The sequence below is a fragment of the Miscanthus floridulus genome, chromosome 7, assembly GCF_019320115.1.
Source record: "Miscanthus floridulus cultivar M001 chromosome 7, ASM1932011v1, whole genome shotgun sequence".
Lineage (NCBI taxonomy): Eukaryota > Viridiplantae > Streptophyta > Magnoliopsida > Poales > Poaceae > Miscanthus > Miscanthus floridulus.
In genome coordinates this window covers 25,057,374-25,073,663 of record NC_089586.1, presented here as the reverse complement: position 1 = coordinate 25,073,663, position 16,290 = coordinate 25,057,374, and the positions used below count along the sequence as shown (strand labels likewise).

Below are 16,290 nucleotides of genomic sequence, written 5' to 3'. Positions count from 1 at the left end.
ATTTCTCCGCAGTGAACCAAGTGTGCCCACTTAGAGTCCAAACAAAATTGTAGGAGTCAATCTTCCTCTATAGGCATGCAGTCTTCGAGAAAAAAATCCCACACACTCACCACGAGGTGAAGTGTGCCCACTTAGTCCCCGAGCCTGACAGCAGATGATGTAGTCTTGTGGTGCCAGGATCAGAAACTAGAAGAAAAGCAGAAAACCAGCCGAGCAGGCAGCCAGTCCCCGGGCGTGGCCCAAAAAGAGACATAGCACATTCACCGCAAGGTGAAGTGTGCCCACTTAGTCCCTGAGCCTGACAGTAGGTGACGCAGTCACGTGGTGCTAGGGTCAGAAATAGAAAAACAACCTAAAACCAATGGAAAAGACCATCAGTCCCTGAGCTGCAGGCGGAGTTATAGGAGTAATCCAACCATGGAGGAAAAACCAGAGTAACAGCTGGACAGTGTCAGTTACTGAGCCTCAATAAATGGTGGAGAAGTCGGCGATATTTAGGCGAGGAGCAACTAAATGCAGCGATAAATGAGCGCCGTGGGCTACGGTTTGCGTGGAAGCCCATGTAACGGCCCATTTGGCGCATCGGAGAAATCACAGCGACGTAGATCGCGGGAATGGTTTCTCAAAAACCCTTGAGTTATAAAGGTGGGGAAAGTGCGTTGTAACAGTACCGCCGCCCATCTTTGCCACTTCGCCATTTCATCTTCCATCTCAGCCACCACACCTCCAGATTCATAGCCACAAACGCTGCCGACGCCAGACCGTATCCAGATCTGAGCGATGGCGCCGAAGAGGAGAGCCGCGAACCCGAAGAAAACAAGCCGAAAGAAAGCGGGAAGCGGAGCTAGCCGCGACGAAGAGTGGACGATGTCGCGCACTGGAGAAGTGGAGCTCGAAAGAATGGTGACGGCAGGCATGCTTTCTGACCGTGTCACCGGCGGATGGCGTCCAGCCATTGGTGAGCCCTTTCCAATGCCTAACACCGATGAAGTTGTAGTCTTTGAAGATTATTTTTGGCATGGATTGGGGTTCTCTGTTCATCCTTTCTTGTGAGATCTATTGGTATTTTGGTCGATCAGTCTGTGCAATCTCCACCCCAACACTATACTACACATCTCGATCTTTATTCACTTCTGTGAGGCGTTTCTTGGGATTCTGCCGCACTTCAACCTCTTTAGACATTTATTTTGGTTAAAGAAGAAAGGCGGCGGTGGCTCCAAGGTGGTCGGTGGCGTATATCTACAGCTCCGGGACGGAATGGCCAGCGATTATATCAGCATACCACTGAACACTTCCTTGAAAGGGTGGAATGCCAAGTGGTTTTACATGAAACAGAACCACCCAGCCGTCCGCTGCGACGTCCACCATATCCCGGAGAACCAAAGAAGCTGGTCAGAGAGACCAAGGAGTGTCGATATGGAGCAAGTGAAGGAGCTCCTTGACTTGATTCAAAGGGTGGAGTTGAGAGGTGAACTTGTGGCAGCAAGCTTCATAGTACGCCGTGTCCAGCCTTGCAAGGAAAGGGCCTACCCTGCTTTTGACTATAAGGGCGATGACGACGGAACCCGGGAGAGACCTAAACGACTGTCAAGGAAAGAAGTAATATTCCACGCCATAGAACTGTTCACCTCTAGCGCCTCATTTAGCTGACCGAAAGAAACGAAGGCCTTCAACTGTACCAACCCGCCTCCTCAGGTAACAATCTTGCCCTGCATTGTTCAATTGTTGATTCGCCGAGCAAGGAACTGACTTACTTATGCAAAGATCCATTCGTAGGACAGAGCAGTATATTTTTCTGACGTGCCGAGAGCTTAATGGCCGCCATCGGTGGACGTCCGACCAACAGAACACCCTAAAGAAAGTTCCATCAGTATCTCATCAGAATCCATAGATTCGGATGTTGATCCTACGGCGCGTCCCCCCTATTATCGGAGAAATCTCGGGGAAAACAGGCAGCGGCAGACGAGCCAGCCCGGAAGAAGAGGAAGACGGTGACGATCGCTCCCCGCAAACTGGGCGGTATATCACTAGGCGCCGACCAGACTAGCCGTCCACGGAGGGCCATGGTGATGGAGTGGTCTGACGACAAAGACAATACAGTTCCTCCTCCCCCAAGTGTGCAAACAACTTCACACAGAACACGCGTGGGGGAGCGACCAAGGGGAAGCGACAAAGTCCCCGAGCATCAGACGGGACTAAACCCAGTGGTACAGGTAGAGCAGAGGCCAACTATAGAGGAGGACAGACCTCCACCCAATGCTACGGAGGTCGACCCCATAGCCGCACCCGGGGGCTCGAACAGACCTCGCCGATTCAAAAAGGCACACCGGCAGACCAAACGGTAAGTAACCTCGCATTGTTATTGTTTTGCTATTTGATCTCTATTTTTTGGGCGATTGACCAAATGTTCTGACGTAGCGCAAGGCACATGGAGGATCCAAAGTCACCCGCCCAGATTGACAAGCAGTCTCAAGCTGATCCCGAGGCGGAGGTAGCGCCTACCGCCCTCGTGTCAGGGTCCCCCAGTGCTTGGCGATCAACGGAACAAACAACAACCGCTGCAGGTGGAACTGGAGACAGTGAGGGACTGGCATCAGCAGAGGCCGGCTTGGCAACAATGCCTGAAGCAACATCGGGTAGCGCCAGACCCTCAGGAGCTAAAACTGTAGTTGCCAGCGAGGCAGCAGAGTCTGGGTCGGTGAGACCAGGGGTACCCAAGGAGCTAACGGTGCCCCTAAGTGGTCGCAAGTCATGGTTGGACCCACTGTCCGGCCATAGAGCCCCCCTATGGTGAGCCCTACTGCTACGGAAGAGGAGGACAAGGTCGAGGAGATCGTTCGTGATGAGCCTCGAACCCAATCTGTCCGGATCCTTCGCAAGCGCGGTGATGAAGTGGTAGTTGTCGAGGAAGAGGACACCCCTAGAGAAATGAGGAGGCTGAAATCCGCCCTCGGTGGAGTAGTAAAACAAATCGAGGTTGATACTGAATCCCGAAAATTCTTCGTTGTCATTGTTTGTTTCCTTCTGTCATTATCATTGTGCATTTCCAGGGGATAACTCAAACTGTCGAGCACCGTTACCAGTTGATTAAGAGGATGGAGCCCCTCACTGAGGAGAACAAATAACTCAAGGAGGCGATGAACCTTTCAGAGAAGAATATTCAAAGGGCCCAGCGCGAGCGAGACCTTGCCGAGTCCAACGCGTGGGACCTAGAATACCAGAAGGGGGTCCTGTCTGGACAACTGGCGACTGTGAAAGAACAACTTTGGAGCAAGTCCAAGCAGCTGATCACTTCCTCTACACAACTTAAAGATGCTTCCGAGCAATTGGAAAAGCTGCAAAAAGTCTCTGAGGAGAAAGAGGTACGTTCGATCCATAAAAATGCCTCACATAGTTGGATATGATTACTTTTGTTGATGAATGACGCATTTGTAGAACAAGACGCGGAGCTCGGTCAACTATGCCAGGCCCTCAAGCAACTCCGGGAGGAGAAAACAAAGGAGACAGAGCGAGCGAACAAACTGACCAAGGAGCTAGATGGTGAGTACCCCGTGGTTGAGTTTTCTGCTGAGGTTAATGTCTTCCCTGATGGAACTTCAAAATGCATGCAGACTACCGTTGGAGGGACAAGGCACAATTTGATGTGTTGGAGCAAGACGCCCGTACCCAGAGGAACAAATTTGACGGCGTAGTTATCGGAATCAAACCAGTGCTCGACTGCATCGAACCAGAAACTGCTCCTCATCCCGACGGCAGGCCACCGCGCCCGAATATTATCATCGAAAGATGCAAGACGGCGTGGGAAATCTTTAAGAGCTTCAACCGCGATGCCGTTGTTTCTGCCGCTACCCATGCCCTTGCTGTTGTCCGATCCCACTATCCAGCCACTGACCTGGAGGCAATAGGGGGCAGGTACGCCAAAGGGCTGAGCGAAGCGGAGACCCAGCGGCTTGAAGAAGAGGTGGAGGACGTGGTGAAAAAGTTGGCCAACGATATATACCTGTTCGGAGAGAATGATGGTAGTGGCGAAGCATAATGATCTCCTCAGTAGACATCATCTGTAATATCTTGGCAGTATGGTTAGAAAGCGCGAAAGCGCAAGAAATAAATACTTATCAAATATTTGTCATTAGGTGCTTGTATATGCAATATATGCAGTTTTCTTATAATTCGGTGAAATAATCTTCGAAGTTTCAAACCGAATGCGGTTATGCGTAGTTAAACTAACATCCGACCAGTGGGTCCGCTGCTGGTCCCTATGGCCTTGGCCAGCCCATAGTCCATAACGTCGAGGGTGGAGCCCGTGCACGTGTAGGAGTAACAGACATGACCCAGGAACCACAGCCGACCACCCATGACGTAGAGCGTAGAGCCCATGGCACGTGTAGGGAAAAATTGATGGCTGAGTCTTTTCCATAGAAAACAACGCTGAACGTGTTCTGGTCGGCAGTTGTTAAACAAACTTAGAGATAAAGGCAACACAAGCGGCGCCCGAGCAATGTATTCTATGTTGAACTCTTGGCCTTGGCTGACCCATAATCCATAACATCGAGCGCGGAGCCCGTAGACATGTAGGAAAAACAGGTGTGACCAAAGGACCGCAGCCGACCACCCATAACGCAGAGCGCAGAGCCCGTAGTACGTGTAGGGAGAAATCGAAGATAGGGTCTTCTTCGAAGAGAACAAAGAAAAAAATGTTACTCTCCGATCAAAGAATGTTTTCGCTATATGGAAAACATACTCTGCGATTTGGCGATTTGGAGAAAACGTGGTCGGGGTTTTGGAGAAATCGTGTTCGACGTTTTGGAGAAATCGTGTTCGGCGTTTTGGAGAAATCGTGTTCGGCGTTTTGGAGAAATCGTTCGGCGTCTTTGGAGAAAACCGTTCGGCGATTTTGGAGATCATTATGGAGTATCGTAATGCTCGGTGACCATACGCGGAGATCGAAAGTTAAAGGGGGAAAATGGAGACAAATTATGGAGACCAAAACTTTATTCATCATGAAATGAAGAGTACATATCTGGAGCGTTTCAAGGGTAGAAACGTATAAGGTGCTCGATGTGCTATGAGTTTGGAACATCAATCCCATCTAAGTCACATAAGCGATAAGATCCTGGTTGGGTGACCTCTTTGACGACGTAGGGCCCTTCCCAAGGGGAAGAAAGCTTGTGCAACCCTTTGGTCCTTTGTTTTCTGCGGAGAACAAGGTCGCCGATGGTGAATGAATGACCTTTTACGTTGCGGTTATAATACCTTCGCAGAACTTCTAGATACTTGGCTGTGCGGACGCAGGTGATCAGGCATTCTTCCTTGGCCCGGTCAATGTCCTCTGTCCGAACAGCCATGGCTTGCTCTTCAACATAATTTTCCACCCTGGGTGCTCGGAAGGCAACATCTGCTGGTAGTATGGCCTCTGAGCCATAGACTAAAAAATATGGAGACACACCGGTACTGCGACTAGCTTGAGTGCGCAGTCCCCGGACCACAGCCGGTAGTTCTTTGAGCCATCTACCCGGATGCTTTTCTTCTTTCTGATATGGCCTCTTTTTTAGGGCATCAAGGATCATACCATTAGCCCGCTAAACCTGGCCATTAGCTCTAGGATGAGCAACGGAAATGTATTTAACGGAGATGCACCGGTCTTCATAGAAGTCCCAAAAATGATGGCTGGTAAACGTGGTTCCGAGGTCGGTGATAATGCTGTTTGGGAGACCGAACCTGTGTATGATATCTTCAAAAAGGTCGACTGCTTTCTGTGCAGTAGCTAAAACGAGCGGTTTGTACCCGATCCACTTGGAGAACTTATCAATGGCGACATATACATACCGGAAACCTCCTGGTGCTGGCTTGAAAGGCACAATCATGTCCGTCCCCAGCATGCAAAAGGCCAAGAAGCTGGGATGGTCTGTAGTTCCTATGCCGGTACGTGTATTTGCTTGGTGAAGAACTGACATCCTTCACAGCACCGGACGAGGTCTTCTGTGTTGGAGATGGCCGTGGGCCAGTAGAAGCCAGCTCAGAAAGCTTTGCCAACCAAGTTTCTCGAGGCCGCGTGATTGCCACAGAAACCAGAATGAATTTCATGAAGCAGCTTCACTCCTTTATCTTGAGGGACGAACTTCTGTAATATCCCTTCCTTAGCACTCTTCCTCATCAAGTTACCGTCTACCAACACATAGTGCTTACTTCGGTGGATTAGTCGTTCGGTGTCGGTCTTGTTGGCGGGTACTTCAGAGTTGGTGAGGTACCTGATGAACTGCTCCCTCCAATCGGCGACCGACGAAGGCACCGCAAGTACCAACTACTCGGCAGGGGGAACCTCCTCAACTTCCTTTTCTTCTTTAATGGATGGCACCAGGAGATCTTGCACGAAAACCCCCGGGGGAACCGGGACATGAGACAAACCTATTTTTGAGAGGTGGTCGGCTGGTTGATTTTGATCTCGTACCATGTGGTGGTACTCGATACCGTAGAACTTCCCTTCAAGCTTTCTGATTTCGGCATAGTATACGTCCATCTTCTCACTAGAACAGGACCAGTCTTTGTTGCGCTGGTTGATAACCAGCGCGGAGTCCCCATAGACCATAAGTCGTTTGACGTCGAGCTCGACAGCTATTCGTAGACCATGGAGACATGCTTCGTATTCCATGGCGTTGTTGGAGGCCGGAAAGTGTATCCGGAGGACATAGCGGAGCTTATCTTTGGTCGGTGTAATGAACAGAATGCATGCGCTGGCACCGCTGATGTTAAGGACGCTGTCAAAATACATCACCCAGTGCTCGAGGCAAGTGGCGGCAATGGGTTCTTGGATCTCGGTCCACTCAGCGACGAAATCAACAAGCGCCTGTGACTTAATGGTAGGTCTGCTTCTGAATTCAATGGAGTAAGTGCTGAGCTCGATAGCCCACTTAATGATGCTGCTGTTGGCCTCTTTGTTGTGGAGAATGTCCCCCAGAGGGAACTCAGTAACCACAGCGATCTTGTAATACTCGAAGTAGTGTTGGAGCTTTCGTGATGTAATCAGAATTGCGTATAACAGCTTCTGTACCTGAGGGTTGCGAGTTTTGGGCTCATTAAGCACCTCGCTGATGAAGTATACCGGGCATTGCACCTTGTAGGCGTGCCTGGACTCTTCATGTTTGACGACAATAGCCGTGCTGACGAAGCGAGAAGTGGCGGCAATGTAGATCAGCAGAGTTTCATCTAGCCGTGGCGCTGTCATGATCAGAGGTTTTGTTAAGAACAACTTGAGCTGCTCGAAAGCTGAGTCTGCCTCCTCCGACCAAGAAAAGTGCTTGGAGGCCTTGAGGAGCTTAAAGAAAGGTAGTCCTTTTTCACCGAGGCGTGATATGAAGCGGCTTAAAGTAGCCATGCAACCTATAAGCTTTTGTATATCCTTGACACATGTTGGCCATTTCATATTGGTGATGGTGGAGACCTTGTCAGGATTAGGCTCGATGCCTCGAGCACTGACGATGTAGCCCAGCAGTATACTGGATGGAACTCCAAAGATGCACTTTGAAGGGTTCAACTTCCATCGGTACTTGTTCAGATTGGCGAAGGTTTCTTCGAGGTCGGCGATAAGGTTGTCGGCTGTCTTGGTTTTGACGACCACGTCATTGATGTATGCTTCGATGTTGCAGCCGATTTGCTAGTCGAGGCACATCTGAATGGCCCTTTGATAGGTAGCCCCAGCGTTCTTGAGTCCGAAGGACATAGTTTTGTAGTAGTATGCTCCGAAGGGTGTAATGAACGACGTCTTTATCTGGTCTTCTTCCTTGAGGGAGATCTGATGATAGCTGAAGTAACAGTCAAGAAAAGAGAGTAGTTCGCAGCTGGCGGTAGAGTCTACAACCTCGTCTATCCGAGGCAAGTCGAAGAGGTCTTTAGGGCAGTGTTTGTTAAGATCAGTATAATCAACGCACATTCTCCAATATTTATTCTTTTTTTCGAACAAGAATAGGGTTTGCTAACCAATCTGGATGATACACTTCTTTTATAAACCCGGCATCTAAGAGCCATTTTATTTCTACCCTAATAGCCTCCTTCTTGTCTGGCATGAATCGGTGAAGTTTCTGCTTGATCGGTTTGGCAGTCGGCGAGACATTCAAGGAGTGCTCGATCTTCTCCCGTGGTACCCTCGGCATGTCTGCAGGTTTCCAAGCAAACACATCGGCGTTGGCACGTAGGAAGGAGACGAGCACGCTTTCCTATTTGGGGTCAAGGTGAGCCCCAATCTTCACGGTCTTGGAAGCATCATTGAGGCCGAGGCCGACCTCCTTGATTTCTGTAACACCCCGGTGTTATGCCTGCATTTAGGCACTGCAAATCACGCATATCATGCATCATCAAGCATCCAAATCATAACTGCTTAATCATGTGAATAACAAGTGAAACACTGCTTCGAAACATCTGAAACATGCGTAAAACCTGAATGATGCATACACCTGTTTAAGAATTGTTTTGCCCTGAAATTTTCTTGCTAGGTTAGTAAAACATGTTTGGCTACTATTGTAAATCATCTAGCAATGATTAGTTCAATTTTTGGAGCAATGTTTGTATTCAAATTAATGCAAAATTTGGCTTCAAAAATAAATTCCAAAAATTAGGGTTTTTGAGCTAAACGTGGACTTTGATGTTACAATTCAAAATCTAGAAAGAATTTGGCTTTGGTCATAAAAGCAAAGTTGTAGAGAATTAAATTCTAAACAACTTTCATTTTTGGTACATTTTCAAAAGAGGTCATTTTCTTGCTCAAAATAATATTTGAAAGATGGCATTTAAAAATTCCTTGAAAGTTTTATTTGGAAAAGGATTTTTCCTCCTTCGTGGGCCTTGTGCCTCGTTTCTGGCCCGCCTGCCGAAGCCGGCCTGGCCCGCGTCCCCGCCAGCCGCGCACCTCGCGCGCCTCCCACGCCGGCCCACATTGCCTCGGCCCAGCCCAGCTCCGCGCGCTGGCCCTTCTCCCGCGCGCCGCGCCGTTCCCCTGCTGGTCGCCGCGCCACGCCACGACCACGGCAGAGAACTTCCGCCACGTGGCGACCACATGCCGGCGTCACCCGCCGCGTGGTAGCCATGGCCTAACACCGCGCCCACGCGCCTGCCCTCACCTGCTGGTGCCCGCGCGCTTGCTCACTCCCGCCCGCGTTTCCTCTTCTCCCCTCCAGAGCCGAGAGCTCGAGCTCTGCCCTCGCCGCGCCCGCAGCTCCGCCGACGTTGATCTCCCGCACCACCGCGCCATTCTCCAATTCCTCGCGCCCGCAACTCCGCCTCGCCTTCCTTCGACTCACGCTCGCGCTTGCGCCACCTTCCGAGCCCAGGGTGAGCTTCCCCGCGCCTCGCCACCGATGGCCATGGCGCCGCCGTGCTCGGCCGCCATGGAAGCCGTCTTCCTTCTCCCCTCCAGCCTCGCCTAGCTACCCTACCGAACTCGCCTTCTCCTCGCACATCTCCTGCGCTCGCTTGCTTGCGCTACCATGGCCGGAGATGGCCGCCGGCCGCTGGCCGAGCCGCGCCGTCGCGCCAGCGCGCGCCCCGGCGAGGCACCCTGCCTCCGCCAGCCAGGCCTGCCAGGCCGAAAGTAGCCGTGGGCTGAGGCCCTGCCAGGCCGCCGTGCTCCCCTTTCGCTCGGTCCGCGTGGGCCAGTTGCGGCCATGGGCCAGCTGTTCCCCACGGGCCGGCCCAGTATTTCTTAAATGAATTGATTTCCATTTATTATTTGTTAATTGAAATCTAAAATGGTTTGAAAAATGTTTGGGTGATCAAACTTGCTCCAAATTTGTTGAAACAAAATTTGCTAGGTTCCTTATCACCAGATCTACTTGGGAAAATTATTTCATGTCATTTTTGGGATACTTTTCTGTAGGATTTTATTTGATCATGGATATTGCTGATAACTTGAAAAATGTGTAGAAAAATCTATAGTCTTCAGAAAAATATGATTCCAAGTTTGTTAATCTTATTATGTCATGTACTTCCTAGGAAAAATATGTTTCATGCATGTGCTGTGGGAAAATTTTGAGGTGTAGTTCAAGTGCCTTTAATGGCTGATTTTTGTTATTTTTGCTAGAGAGCAAACTTTGTATAAAACATGCATGTGGTAATTTTTGGACAGTCATTATAGGCTATGAAGAACCTAGGAAAAATATTAATTCTGTTGTTTGACACTTTTCATAGTACAAAGTAATTTCATGCTCATTTTTATGCTATAGCTTGTCATTTTTGTGTAGGATAGTTTACTTATCCAAATGCCATGAAATTTTTATGGTAGTCTGTTTAGGGTAGTATTATGCTACTGTAATTTTCTCAGATTTTTAGGAGCATCAAAAATATATGTTGCTATTCAAACCTATTATTAATTAGGGTTTAAGCAAGTGTTGCTTTAAGTGTGATTAAGAAATTAGTAAAGCTTTGGTGTATCTTTGAAGCATTTCATAAGATATGTTAACTTAACATATTGGTAGTAGAAGAGAATGCAGTAGATGACATGTGCTTGTAGTATGTTTTCTTGGATGATGTTGACTACCTTGCATTCAAACATATCCATTGTATTCATCTCATTCGATGCACCGTTTGCATAATCACTTACACGCATTGCATCATACAGGATCGCAAACCGAGAACCTAGTCGTCATACCTGAGGAGCTCGAGGAGCAGCTCGAGGTGCAGCAGCAGGAAGTGCCAGAAGTCGACGAGGAGGACGTTGAGGAACTTCCGGAGTGCCCCGATCACCGTCCGAGCTCCTTCGAGAGAGGCAAGCCCCGGAGCATTTTTCTCCCGGTTTGCAATTATTTAATTAAATACTTTACTTTAAATTGATGCATTACGTTCAGGAGTTGTTTGCAACCGTTGCTGCATTATACCTTGCTTACCTTTGTTATACTATATCCTTGTTACCCTGGTATCCGCAGTCGAGTCAATGCTTAGCTGGCTTAGACCGGTAGAAGTCAGGTGATTTCCTGTCACCTGCGAGCTATAGGTGGTTACCTGGATCTGCTTGGATGACTATGAAGTCATGGTATAACTAAGTGTTAAATGAAGTTGAGACCGGACGGAGACTTGCAGAGTTTTGGACTGTAGTGTTTTCCGTCTGTGTCGATTAAGGACCGACCGTTGTTGGGCCTCGAGTCATGTTGAACGCATGCCTTATATTTAGCTGGCCGGATAAAGTACCTTCCGACCGTGAAGCTGGGAGATTTTTCGGGCCGAGTAGATTGCCCGCAACGCACTGTGCCGGAGCAGGTGTGGTAGGACACGGGGGCGGGATGATAAGACCAAAGTGCAGTCGGTCGGCCCCCGGGTACATGTGGTTCCTAGCAAACTCGAGATTCCTAGAAAGTTGACTCGGTGATCAATATCTCACTTTAGCGGGTGAGTGAGGTTTGTGTAAGGATCAAATCACCAGCTGGTTAGGAATCGATTCGAATCACCATCGCTCCTGGATAGTGAGCACTTGACTTGAGTTACTTCATCGTAGTAAATGTTATGGAACACTTGGACAGTTATAGTGAATATGACAGTATGGAAGTTGTTTAATGATCATTGGTTATCATTATCTGCTTAATCACATGTTTACTCTAGTATAGGTGCAAACCTAGTTGACAGGTTAATAATAATTAACTTGGCAATAATGCTTTTAGAAAGGTTCTTGAAATGCTAAAAATGCTTCTTTTTGCAAATGAGTCAGCTACCCTACTATAAAGCCCTTCATAATCCTTGGTGTCATTTATTTTTGGTTATGTCGGGTAAGTCTGGCTGAGTACTTTCTCGTACTTAGGGTTTTATTCCCACTTGTTGCAGATGGGCAGATGTATTACGGCTACTGTATCAACTGCCTTTATCCTGCGATGGGTGATGCTTAGGACCATGGGCATGGCCATTCCTTACGTCTCATCTGATGCTTTTATTGGAGATGATCATTCGCTGGCACTATATTTAAACTCCGCGTGAGTGTGTGTGTGGTTTGAACAAATGACTTCCGCTACTTTTATTCGAACTAGTTTTGTAATAACTATGTTGAAACTCTGATGTATCCGTGATGCAAACTTTTATGTAATATGTGATGGTGACCGCTAAACTTATTACGATCATGGCTGGGACACGAGTTGGTTTGAAATCCTTCGTGATTTCACGGACTACCGGGTTATACGGGCTTAAGTTTGCTCAATCGTCTACTCTGGTGGATGATTTTCTTACTTAATTTCGTATAATTGGTCGGTTCTGTTACAGCTGGCATCAGAGCATGGTTTAGCGTGTTACTGTTCACAAGTGTATTTAAAACAAAAAGGCATTTGGAAAACGTGATTTTAAAACTATAAAGTGTGCTAGTGATCATATCCTTTATGCCCAGTTAAGGACTTTAGGTGGCTTAATTAAGTACTGACTGGGGTTCTTGCATCATATTTCTCTTTCGTCGCTCATACGGCGTGCTATTGTATGAGTGCCACTTGTTTGAGTGGTAATGAATGGATCAATTGCCTCTACGCCTCGGTAAGTGTGAGTTGTGAGAGCATGATCGGATACACCGCCGATCTAGGGTAAATGCTTATATGATGCCGGAGTAATTACATGTTCTACGCATGTTTTACAAAGGTATCCCATGTATGGGTCTTCCGTCTATGGAGGCGATGCCGTCAATAGGACGATGGTTCGGGTAGTTACTACCGTTGTACACGTATCTGGGGATTCGTGTAGAGCGTGTAGATAAAATTTTACTGCTTTTATGCATTCATTGGGAATTGGGCTGAAATGAATCTTCTACAGGTACATAACAACACTATCGTGTAGAACGTATTAGCTACGTATTTGAGAGATCGTTGTTATGCCACCGAATTCGTCGTTAGAAATTATTTATTTCCTAAGTTTGTGAGAGCGTACGGCACGTACATACATCATGCTACTTGTGCATTTCATGCATGTCATGCATTCCTCCCCTTATAAATTGATTATCTCATTTTGATAAAAGATGTATCACCAAAAATATGTTTCCCCGAAGTAATAAAAGAACTTTTGCTACAGATGGCCCGCACGAAGCAGACCGCCCGTAAGTCCACCGGAGGAAGAGCACCTCGACGTCCGTTGGCCCTAAGGGAGCACCGCACCACAGACACCTTCTTGAGCGAGTTTGGCATGCCAACCTTGCTTTGGAGAGTGCTCCATGATGTGGGGTACCCAGAGGGTCAAGAGCTGGTGTACTCTTGGAATGAGAGCCAGTTAGCAGAGGATGGACTTGCAATGGTGGAGATCATGGTTCCTGCTCTCGGTGATGCTCCAAATTGGGATGGTTGGCATTTGGAGTTTGAGGGTCGCACTCCAGCTGAGGGTGCAGAGGGAGCAGCCTTCCATGTCATCAGGGACATTATGAGCAGATTTCCTAGTGAGCTTGCAGTAGCTCTAGCTGGTACTTTTCCTAGGGATGATCCTCGTGATGCCATTTGGGTTCAGCCTCAGGGAAGTGCATTGGTCAGAGGTCTAGCTGAGGGACAGGCTAGCGACAACCAGGCAATGAGTGCTATGTTCGCCGCCATCAGAGCGTATGAGGGTCTCGAGAGTACCTACTGGACTTTGACTGACTTGCGTAGTGAGGATAAGCTCAAAGGGAAGAAGCAGAAGAAGAGACAGGCACGAGCTATAGCTAGCTTGCAGGAGCAGTTGGCTGATATGAACTTACAGCGAGATCAGGCGGTTGAGAGATGTGATAGAGCTATGCAGCGAGTGCATACGTTGACTCAAGCCAACAACAATGCAGACCGCATGATTGGACAGTTGGTTCAGGAAAGGAATGAAGCCTAGAACGCAAGAAACCTTCTGTTGCAGAGAGTCGATGAGCTAGAGGAATACAACGGCAACCTGCACGAGGAGTTTCACACGCTCTACAATGGGGTTGGCCCATATGCTCCACCAAACGCCGCTAGCATGGACATCGACGACGACAACCAGAACGAGCCTGTAGTTTCACCTGGAGGTGATGGTGACGTCTCCGATCCCGACGATGGCCCCAAGGAGTAGGCTAGTTGCTTTGCGCTAGTATCTAGGTCTTGTCGCGATGACCTTTCTTTTGTTGGCATGTAATCTATCGTATGTTGCTTCGAACGTATGAGACTTGGCATGTGGTTGGAACTTAATTTTCAAATGCGATATCTGAACGCATAAAAAGTCCAGTGTATGTATGCTGGCAATGTGATTGTATGGACGCGATGTTTGCCATTGGAGTAATTTGATTAAGTGCTGTTGTTTTAATTAGGATGCGATTGTTGTGCCTCTATTTTATTGTATGAATTTATTCTCTCCAGTAAATTCAGTACGACATAATTTTTCCTTCACTCGCAATTATTACAGCTTCACTCAATCGTTACTTGTTGCTGAAATATGCAGATGACAAACACTCGCCGAACCACGTATGAAGCCGCTGAGCCCGGTGCTAACGGTGCGGGGACTGGTGGTGGTGGTGGAAACCATGGCAACAACAATGAACCTCCCCATGAACCACATTTGCCACCTCCTCCCCCATTTACCCCCGAGATGTTTCTCGCACAGCTGCTCGGGAGTCAGCGCAACACGGAACAATCCTAGAAGAACATGGAGGATTTTCTGCGCACCATCGCCAACAACGTTCAACGTGGTAACAATCAAGGTGGTGGCATGGGAGTGAACTAATACAGCAGCTTCAAAGATTTCATGGACACCAGGCCACCCGTATTCAAGGAAGCAACAGAGCCACTCGATGCTGAGGAATGGATCAACACGATGGAAGATAAATTCCGTGTGTTGAGGATGACTGAGGTTCTAAAAACGGAGTATGCTGCACTTCAATTGCAGGGACCGGCGGGAATGTGGTGGAAGCACCATCGCACCACCTTTCCTCCAAATGCTCAAATTTCTTGGAGAGAGTTTGCTGAGGCCTTCCGTGGAGTCTATATTCCACCAGGGCTGACCGAGATGAAGTTGGGAGAGTTTCTGGCATTGAACCAGGGCACCAAGACCGTGATGCAATACCTGCATGCTTTCAACAACTTGTGTCGCTATGCTCCCGACATGGTTGACACAGATGCTAAAAGGATAGCCAGTTTTAAGAGGGGTCTCAATCCAAAAATGATGAAGCATGTTGGTACCAACAATCGCGTCAGATTCAATGACTTCATCAGCGACTGTCTGAAGCAGGAGAAGAATAACAACGCCAGCACCGCAGCCAAGACACGCAAGAGAGCCTTTGAAGGAGGGCCGTCTCAAGCTAGAGCACCTATGGGAGGTCGTCCTCCATATTGCCATCGGCACCTGGTGCTAGATTCCGGCCACCTTAGCCAAGAAGTCAGAATTTCCGTGGACCTCAAAAGCCATACAAGATGGCAGTATAGCCCAACAAAGCAGCCGCAACTGCGGTACAAGGCAGTTCCAAGGGAGCTGTGGGATCTGCCGGGACAGTAAGAGGACCCTGTTATAACTGTGATCAACCCGGTCATTTCTCAAGGTTTTGTCCGTACCCGCCCAAGAAGAAGCAGCAGACTTATAATGCTAGAGTGCACAGTACAACAGTGGATGAAATTCCAGAGGGAGAGCCCATCACTGCTGGTAAGTTTCCTATCAACGAAAACCCTACAGTTGTTCTATTTGATTCTGGATCATCGCATTCTTTTATGAGTCAAGCATTTGCACAGAAACATGAACAACTATGCACAGAATTGGGTTATGGTTACCGTATAAGTTCAGCAGGGGTTGATGTTTTGACCAACCAGATGGTTCGAGGGGCAACCCTTGAATTAGGTAGCAGGAAGTTCCGAGTGAACTTAATAGTTATGCCTGGATTAGTTTTGGATGTCATTATAGGGATGAATTGGATGAAGGATTGGGGAGCAGTCATAGATACTGGAAGTCGAGTACTTACCCTTAAGGATCCCCTGGGTGAGGGTACTTTCCAAGTACAATTGCCTCAAAGAACAGACCTTATAAGTGTTGCATGTGCTACGATAGTCATTCCTATTCATCAGATTCCGGTAGTGTGTGAATTCCCGGACGTATTCCCGGATGAGCTACCTGGTCTTCCGCCAGATAGGGAGATTGAGTTTGGAATTGAGCTAGTCCCCGGAACAGCTCTGATTTCAAGGAGACCCTATCGGATGCCTCCAGATGAGTTAGCTGAGCTAAAGAAGCAATTAGAAGATTTGTCGAAAAAGGGGTTTATTCGGCCAAGCAAGTCTGAATGGGGATGTCTCGCTTTGTTTGTGAAGAACAAGAAAAGAGGGCACGTTGAGAATGTGCGTAGATTATAGGCCACTCAATGCTGTGACCATCAAG

The 16,290-nt window shown here is 48.2% G+C and overlaps 1 protein-coding gene across 1 annotated transcript; it reads right to left on the bottom strand.

Annotated features, from left to right (window-relative positions):
- Window positions 1-6,301: 6,301 nt before the first annotated feature.
- LOC136465233 (uncharacterized) lies at window positions 6,302-6,769 on the bottom strand. Its single transcript, XM_066464053.1, has one exon. It carries the CDS (start codon window positions 6,767-6,769, stop codon window positions 6,302-6,304), a length of 468 nt encoding a protein of 155 aa, XP_066320150.1.
- Window positions 6,770-16,290: the final 9,521 nt, after the last annotated feature.